The 9,410-nt window shown below is 38.6% G+C and overlaps 1 protein-coding gene across 6 annotated transcripts in view; it reads right to left on the bottom strand.

Moving 5' to 3' along the window:
- Window positions 1-1,987: 1,987 nt before the first annotated feature.
- The window catches only part of LOC144329353 (neurexin-3-beta), a 584,055-nt gene continuing 576,632 nt past the window's right edge, over window positions 1,988-9,410 (bottom strand). For 4 of the 6 annotated variants that reach the window (XM_028852079.2, XM_015144215.3, XM_015144217.3 and 1 more), the window contains one exon: window positions 1,988-2,747. In XM_028852079.2, coding sequence (XP_028707912.1) covers window positions 2,446-2,747 — 302 coding nt within the window. In that variant the 3' untranslated portion in view covers window positions 1,988-2,445. Of the gene's footprint in view, window positions 3,372-9,410 lie in introns of all 6 variants that reach the window. The other 2 variants (XM_077941566.1, XM_015144214.3) reach the window with 1 other exon arrangement.

Raw genomic sequence — 9,410 nt, 5'->3', positions numbered from 1 at the left:
AAATGCAAATATGAACTAAAAGAAAAAAGAAAAAGCAGTAATGTCACAACATCATAAAATAAATTCCTTTAGGTTCTGCTAATAAAACAGGAATATGATAGAAGCTCACATAGAGAATGCACATGTTCCCATAAAATTGTCCAAATAGAAACTTACACTAAAAGGAATATAACAAATGTATTATTACTCAAATTGAAAAAATGAAAGAAAGCAGGAAATCAGTTCACAAGACCTCAAGACTCCAAGAACAGCAATCTTTTACAGACATCGAGATATAATCAACTTCGTATAGGCTGGGCCATTTAGGTTATCTAAAATCGTGCTTTGATATCTCTTTATAATCCTGTCTTTTTAAAATGATAACAAAAAATTAAACTCTTAACACATTGAAATATTAGATAATGAGGAACACCTCTTTCCATACACATTAGTAAAGGCTACCATTTAGATTGCGCTTTTTGCCCCATGTCATTAAGATATTTTTTCAAAGTCAAATATTCATGCAACTTACAAAGACCAGCAAGAGTAGATTTCTAAATCTAAACAGCTGATTGATTTTCATCTGTACAAAAGAAATTGTATATCTCTGACCCTCCAGAGGACACACGTCATTTTTGTGTGAATATTTGTCTTGCTTTGTCTCTTGCTTTTTGGATAGCTATGGCCATACAACCAGTTTATTGTTTTTCTGTACATTGTTTCCTCTTTACAAAAAGAAAAAGACAACCAGAATATAAACCAAACAGAAATAAACAGGAAAAAAAAAACAGTTCTTAAAGCAGTATGTACATAGGTGGCTAAGGAATTATACCAGCAAAGATGTAGTAAAATATGTAAACAAAATCTGAAGTTTTTTTTTTAAATTCTCTTTGACACAGTTAACTGTGACAAAACTAAAATTCACACTTTCTTCACATTTTAAGGTTTGCTTTTTTGTTGTTTTGTTATTTTCTTTTAAAACAACATTCTCATTCCACTTCAAGACTTTAACAGATTTCCTGTGTCAGTCATCCCATCAAACATACCATGATAAATATATCTGTATATATATTTATTTATATATATATTATACTATTAAATTCCTTTTTTGTGTGTGTCACAGCAGCTTTATTCATTTATTTATTTGTTTTTTAAAAAAGATGGGTGAAGGGAGAAGTGAGCAAATGGAAGGACAGAATTATCCATAAATGTCAGGCTACAAAATTAAACCACTATGAAAACCATTGTCATGTTTGGGGCGGGGAAAGAACTATGTGTTTTGTACTCTGGCATGACATGTTTGGCTTGTGTGACCTTTTGTGGTTCCATCTCGAGTTGAACTCCCCTACTGTCTAGTTTGATAATTTAACAGACTTTAATATTGTCTTTTTTATTTGCATGCATTTCAATCAGTCACAGATCCAGCCCACCTCCCCTTCCTCTTCCCAGGAAAGGCTATTTTAGTTTGTGGGGCTTTCTTCTTTAACACAATTTGGCTGGGTGAATGGACAGGAACAATATTGTTAAGTAAAGCCAATAGCTCTGATAACACCAGCCCTAAACCCATCTGTTCGGGGTTTGGGTGGTGAATTCTGAAATTAGATCCTGGGGGACCAGCTTTTCGAATCAATATTATCATCCGTCACATGAATTTTGCTATGTGTTCAGCAAAGCATCTTATAGGAAACAAACAACAGATTCTAGAGACACCATAACCTGATATGTAGAGTGAACACCATGGTAGCTTTTGAGTTCATATGGCAATAGTCTCTCTCGCTTTTGTTTTGAGTTTTTTCCTCTTCCGATGTCCAGTCATTATCAAAAAAATAAACAAAAACCCAAAAGCCATTTTTCCCCTCAGACCTTAAAGTTACACGCACACTGGTCAGAACCAGATAAGGGTTGTGGGTTTTTTTGTTTGTTTGTTTTTGTTTTTTGGTGTTTTTTTTGTTTTTGTTTTTGTTTTTGTTTTTTTTTTTACTTTTTTCTTTTTTTGTTGTTGTTGTAGTTTTGTTTTTTACATAATTAAACCGAAAAAACATGGTTACAGTCAAGCTTCACAAACATCATTATAGACTCACTTGGAGTTATGGAACAAGTAAGCCATGAAGTCTTCTACCTTTTAGTAAAAGGTCCTCCGGAGAAGGAAGCTTCCAGGCCTGCGGAAGTGGTGGAGCCACCGTCCGGCTCCAGAGCGCTAAGTGTGTGCTTTATGATACAGCAGGGCACAAAACCTTCTGCCTCCCAGCGACCGCTGGGACCTTGCCGCAGCCATGGCTGAGCTTCAGAGATGCATCGCTGTGTGTGTGTGTCCTTTAAAAAATGGTTTTCCCCACCAGAGTCGTGGTTATATACCCCATTTCATAGTTCCAGCAGTTCTGACATCTGTGAGATCTCACCATCCAAAGATTCATAGGCGTGGATAGAAATAACTGTGAAACTCGCGTGTGAGCAGTGTTCGCATGTTTACACGTAGTACTCCCTGTCCTTGTTTTTCTGTTTCTTGTGGCCGCTCTTCGAGCTCTGCTGCTTCTCCTTCATGAGCGTGCCGTTGCTCTGGGCGGAGTTGCTGATGTAGTTCCGCGTCTCGTCCACTTGATAGGACCCCTCGTCCCTGTTCCTGTACTTGTACATGGCGTACAGGAGGATCAAGATGCAGAGGGCGGCAGCAGCCACAATGCCGACGACCATCCCTGTTGTGCTGCTCGACTCCCGGATCACCTCTGAGGCCCCCGGGACCCGTCTGATTCCCGGCTCCGTGGGGTTTGCTGTGGGCACATTACGGAACATGGGGGAAGTAATTAGTGGGCTCTTCAGTTTGGTGCTGTCTAGCTCATAGGCAGTGGGCAACGGAAGCAAGACTATATCAGGCTGGGGTTTGAGATCACGGTTATTCATTTTGCCAGCTGGCAATTTGGGCACCATCCCAGACGAGGAGGAAGCTGTGAAGCGGATCAGCTCAGGGGATAAAGATGTGGTAGTAGTCCTACTAGTTTCGGAGACTTTGTTAGGTCTAAAGTCCTTGGATTCCCACTTGGGCGCATGTGCTTTGTAGCCACCTTCGAAGATTGAAGTGGAAAGACTCTTATCTGTTACCAAGGAGAAGGTGGTGTAAAAATCTTCATCATCAGTAGGGGGCAGGTTAGAGTCAAAGGTTTCCCCTGAGCCATACCCAGATATCACCAAGCCATCATCATCACAACCATCGCTGCCTTGGTCCGACAAGCAAGGTAACCCCGCCTCAGAGGTCATGGACAGGGAATCTTTGGTGGTCTCAATAATGGTGAGGAGGGGGCGAAAGGTAGGGGGGAGTGTAATGGAAGGTGCACGAGTAGCAATAGGAGGGGTAGCTAAAGGGTCTTCTACAAGAAGAGGGATAACTAATTCACCTCCTGGGATGGAAAAGAAAAAGAAAAACAGAATTAGTATATTTGTAAACACAACTGTAGTTACTCTCAACCAGTGTAGTTCACAGATTATGCCTCAGCAATTATAATAAAATGATCTGGATCTTGTCTGAATGGAGTCTAATCATTCTAGGCAGATTTGGAGCCTTCTATATGCCTCTTGCCACCCAAACCTGAAATCCCTAGATCAGGGGCTTAGATTTCTAAAGATACTCTCAAGCAATTATTTAGATAGAATTCAACTATATATGTTCTTTCCAGGATCTGCTTAAGGGCTGATGACATTCAGTGACATTGTTATAAATATTGGCTGCTATCAAAATTGGCGTGTGTGGGTACCTGTACACATTGTGTGCTTAGTTATGAATTTATTAACATGTATTTAAGATTTCTTTATTTCCCTCTTGGGATTCTACTTATTTGTTCCCAGGAGGATGAGAATGACCTATTCACCATCTTACTGAGACCAAGATCAAGAAACACAAAATATTGTGTCCTTTGTGTTTTCTTAAGTTACTTACTTTTATTTCACATTTATTAATCACAGTCCTTTACTATAAGCTGAGTGACAGGTATTTATAATAATTCAAAAATGTTCATCTAACAAATCCATTTTGACTATTTTCCAGAAATTCCCGATTATTAAATGACAACTTGCCTTGCATTAGTCTAATATTTGTATGCATTGCTTTCATGTTATATGCAATATATTGTGAGCTGGAAGCTAGATTTTCAAAATACCCAGCCTAGATATCCATGACTTGAAACTTTTAGACTTACAAATGTTGACTTAGCAAAGTGAGTTTTTTAAAATTGGTGATTCCTAACTAGTGTGGCAAAAATATATCGGTTTACCCATAGACCCTCGTTATTGCACTTAGAATCATGTAGACTAAGTTGGGAAAGAAAGCTCAGAATAGTTCATTAAATCACAGGGCCTTGCAGATCATGGGTGCCACAAATATTCTGCAGTAGTGGTTGTTTACCTGGCTGTAAGGCCAAGATTGCTATGTATCTATGGCAGCAAGAAAATTGATCTCTCTTCAGTGTCTTTATGATGTTATTTTCCAAGCAGAGGAAGAATCTTAAGAAGTCACAGTTCGTGTCTCTTAATTGAATTTATTCCAGAAGAATGTATTCCCACTATCAATTAAAAAAATCCACTCGCAGGAATGGTACGAATGTTTCCCTGCCCCAGTTAGTTAGTTAGAAGGTTGGGATACTAATGTGTCGTTATTGTTGAAGGCCTCTTTCTGAGTGGACCCACTGAGCTGTCAACTGGTACTGCGTATTGTGTCTCTTACACTTGGTAATAACTTTTCTGTGATGGTATAGTCAGTGTTTGAGTAGCTTTTAACAGATAAGACTGTAGCTAAGGTACCTACCTCATCAGTAACAAAACCAGACAAGGAGGTGATTCAGTACCAGAGTTCTAGGGGCACTCCAAGTGAATAAGCCTTGGAGTTTACACAGTCTTCCAGGGTTTTTCCTATGAAGATTGATTCACGAATTAAAACTCTCCCTTTGAATGCACGGGAAATGTTTCAAGATGCAAGCTTTCCACACCTTGCATCTTGAAACATTTCCCATGCATCCAAACTGTCCAGGTTTCAGGTGTGCTATGAGAAGGACTTCCTGAGGAGAAAGCTAATGCCTACGTTCAAGCACTAAGAAAATACTGGTGCCCATGTCAGAAGCCTTTATTCTCTCCCTGTTTAGCTATTAACAATTGTGTTCTGCAGAAAGAAACTGAGTTTGGGAGGGAGCTGATAAAGTATATAATGTGTATCATTTAGAAGGGCAGGGACAACAGAATGTTGTAGTGCCATCTCTGGCCTATGTGATAATTTTACTATGAAATTAAAACAACACCTTTTTGAGATTCTCAAGATGATCTTATAGTATGTGCTCTTAACCTGAGCCTCTATTCTGGTGCTTAGAGTTTGAAACTATTGAGCAAAATGATCTTTGCAGATTTGCCAAAGATTCACACTTGCTGTACTAGACCAGCAGACACCTATTTTTTTTTAACATTGTGAACATATATAATTCATATGCCTTGCAACTTATTTAATGCATAATTTACACACTTTTGCTAGTTTTTAAAAATGGGATTTGGAGTGCAGTTCCCTAAAGGTAAGCCAGTCCTAAAACTAACTCTGAGCAAACTTTTTTATTATTCTTCTGCTAGGGGGCCCCAAGTGATAGATTTAAGGTGATATATGAAAGAGGGCAATGTCTGAGTAATAGGAGAGCAGTGATAAGAGAGAGGAAGTGAAGGCCCATGGAATCTGTCTAAAGCTTCCTTATGAGTTTCTCAGGCACAATTTTACTTACCTTCAGAGGACAAGACAGGATTTTTTTTTAACTTATCTATAACAAAGGTTTAACATGTGTGTTCTTTTTTGGCACAAACACCTAGTCATTTGTTCCTTATGGCAATGACAAATCTACCCCATGTAGAGTAAGCAAAGAGGAAACTAGGTTAAAGGACAAGGAATAACTGATATCTTAGGAAGCAAAGGCCCAGTACAAAAAGTTTAAATATAAAGGCAAACTGTTGGGTAAGAGGCTAGTGTCCCTTTAAGTGGGATTAAGATCATCGTCTTCATGATTACAGAGTGGCATTCATTTGCAATTTTAGTGTACCATCTGTGACACCCAACTGGAGTCTTAAATTTGCCTTTTTGTTTTTCTGGTTTGTTTTTTTTCTTCTCAATACCAGGTAAAGCTTCCAGTGTACTTGTTTCAAAATCTACAAACTGTTCACTCTGCAGTTGAATTACTTAACTTTCCTTTGCTATCTCCCTCTCATTTAACACACTAATGCAAGTATCTTAGATTTTAAAAAACTAACTTTCCTTTGCTATCTCCCTCTCATTTAACATTTAATGCAAGTATCTTAGATTTAAAAAAAAAAAAAAGAAAGAGTAACCACATTTTTTATAACTGTATAGTAAGAGGGTTCTGAAGCTTGTTAATTTATAAAGAGCTTCTAAAAGCCTGGTGAGTCCCAAAGTGAAATGATAAGAGCTTATTTTAAAACCAAAATGATGGGTATGCTATTTCAGAGTTTAGAAAACAAAATCTTTCAGAACTACTGATCTCTAGTTTTCTTTGCCATCTTGTTATTAATCTCGGTAGCAGCAATGAAAATGATAAATGATACCCTCTGTTGGGAAAACCTGAGCCGAAATCATGCTGATTTTTAGACAAGGAAGTGGTAGAAGCTTTCTTAGCCCCTCTTTCCTGGCTTCTCAAGAAGTGGGAAGATTGCCTTTAGTTTAAAATGAAGTCCACCGGGATACAGAGGGGTCCTCTGTAATAGGAATTCTAATGAAAATAGGTAGAAAATTTTAGATAACTGTAAACATGAAAGATGCCTGGGACAAGTGTATATGTTGGTGTAATTAATTTTAAAACTAAATTCCATGTTTAAGATTGCAGACAATAATAGGGTCCTGAGGGGATCAAAGGCACACCTCATTTGAGAGGAGAAAGTGATGTATTTCTCCTACTATTAGATCCTTAATAGAAATAACTTAGTTTGGCTGGATGCGGTGGCTCACGCCTGTAACCCCAGCACTTGGGGAGTCTGAAGCAGGCGGATCACGAGGTCACCAGATCGAGACCATCCTGGCTAACACAGTGAAACCCCGTCTCTACTAAAAATACAAAAAAATTAGCTGGGCATGGTGGCGGGCACCTGTAGTCCCAGCTACTCGGGAGGCTGAGGCAGGAGAATGGCGGGAACCCGGGAGGCGGAGCTTGCAGTGAGCCGAGATCGCGCCACTGCACTCCAGCCTGGGCGACAGAGCGAGACTCAGCCTCAAAAAAAAAAAAAAAAAAAAAAAAAGTTTGATGGGAAGCTATTCAAGCCTTCTTGTTTATTTTAATCAAAAGTGACTACCCTGAGAAATGTTCAAGTGGCTGATACAATTTTCTTTACTTCCCAGAGACCATGAAGTCAGTGATCAACTAGGTGTCTATGCCTAAAAAAGTATTCATGGAAGTAAAGAACCCAAAGTCATAAAAGGTTATGGGCAGAGTAATACAAAACCTGTAATCCATCAAAATCCTAATTTCCTATGCCATCGCCAGAATTTTTCTTTAGTTTGGGATAAAAACTATCTGTATTCCTTAGAGTTAGCATTTTAAAATCAGGCACACAATACCCCTTTTTAGCAGGATTGTGCTTTACTTTAAACTAGAGAGATCATTAGAGATATAAAAGGTCTATTTGAGCCCTGAAGGCTTCTCAGCTCTTTTGCTTTTTGAGTGTATTTGTAGATATATAATTCATGCCTCTAGGGCTGATGTCCAGCAAAAGGGGCTCACTGCCATCAAAAAAGACAGTGTATAAAAAATTTAATAGAACTCTTCTGAACTGTGAGAATGTTGTGGGTGATAGTGAATGTAGTGGGTTATCTTTGAAAAAAATAAAAAGAACAAAAAAACAACAACAACAAAAAACAAGAAGCATGAAGTTTCAACCCTTGCCTCTCTGGAGATATGTGGGTTTTGAGAGTTCACGAAAATACCTGAACAGTGAGACTTTGGGAGAGGACACCATGCTCGAATTCCTTGAATTCTTGTTACATATATTTTGGTATTTCACCTCATCTCTTATTTGCATTATTCTAATTTTCTGCTTGAAAATTCACATAATGGGGGAAATCATTCTTTTCCCCCCCAAAATTAATTTTTCAAAGATATTTAGCTCTTTGGTGACATGGAAATGTGTACTTGTAACACATAAATATCATAAAGCTTGTAACCATGAAATTGCCCTCCATCAACCTTCAGGAAAAAATAGTCATGGACAAACAGGGCAAGTACCTGGGGAGAAGACAGTAGAAAAACAGGTGTCTCAAAGGGGCTTAACTTATATTTTAACAGGAGAATTTCTAGATAGGGCATTCTCCCTGCCTTCCCCACCACCCTTCCACCCCAGCAAAGGGTTTTTCTGAAATAGGTTTGATTTTGAAAGGCTACAGATTATATTTTTCAACAGTAAGATGGGCCACAGCCCTTTGATATCATTATATATTATAAAACATGAAATGTCAAGTGGAGTGTTTCATTTGCTTATTGATTAACAGCTTTGCCTCTGAAGTAACTCTGACTCTTAGCATTAGAACTCTGTAGGAGTTCCCACTGGCGCTAGGAATTTGGTCAAATTTCTTAAACTCTATGGAAAATGAGAATAATAAAATACTCTACCTCAAACCATCAATGCAAATATTAAAATAATCCATATCAAGTACTTTTTTTTTTTTTTTTTTGAGACGGAGTCTCGCTCTGTCGCCCAGGCTGGAGCGCAGTGGCGGGATCTCAGCTCACTGCAAGCTCCGCCTCCCGGGTTTTACGCCATTCTCCTGCCTCAGCGTCCCGAGTAGCTGGGACTACAGGCGCCCGCCACCACGTCCGGCTAGTTTTTTGTAATTTTTTTAGTAGAGGCGAGGTTTCACCGTGTTAGCCAGGATGGTCTCGATCTACTGACCTCGTGATCCGCCCGTCTCGGCCTCCCAAAGTGCTGGGATTACAGGCTTGAGCCACCACACCTGGCCATATCAAGTACTTTTTAAATATGTTAGGTGGTTAGCACAGTACCTACTGCTATTCAGGAATGCTAGGTACTAATGTTGTTATTTCAACTAATGTATTTGAGCTGTACATACTCAAATAATCACCTTCTTCAAACCCTTTTTATTTAGTGGCTTCATGCTAAAGTAGAAGTATAATTATATAGGATCTAGATTATTGAGGCTATTTTAAATAGAATATAAGGAATAATTCAAAGAGCTGGTATTTTTTAAAAATAACCTTTTATTAAATTTACCTTTGGCTATCTTTTTCATAGAAAGAAAATATTCTAACAAGCAACAAGATAAAACAACATCCCATTTAGGAAGTTCTAAGTTTTAGACCTAAAATATTATCAGCATGTCAAACAACACAAAATCACATAAACTGAGGTAGAGAGAGCCCAAGCATTAAGCTGCTGGCTTGGAAACATCTCTT

The sequence above is a fragment of the Macaca mulatta genome, chromosome 7, assembly GCF_049350105.2.
Source record: "Macaca mulatta isolate MMU2019108-1 chromosome 7, T2T-MMU8v2.0, whole genome shotgun sequence".
In the NCBI taxonomy this organism is placed as follows: Eukaryota; Metazoa; Chordata; class Mammalia; order Primates; family Cercopithecidae; genus Macaca; species Macaca mulatta.
The sequence above is the reverse complement of the archived record's forward strand: the minus strand, read 5'-3'. Positions and strand labels throughout refer to the sequence as shown.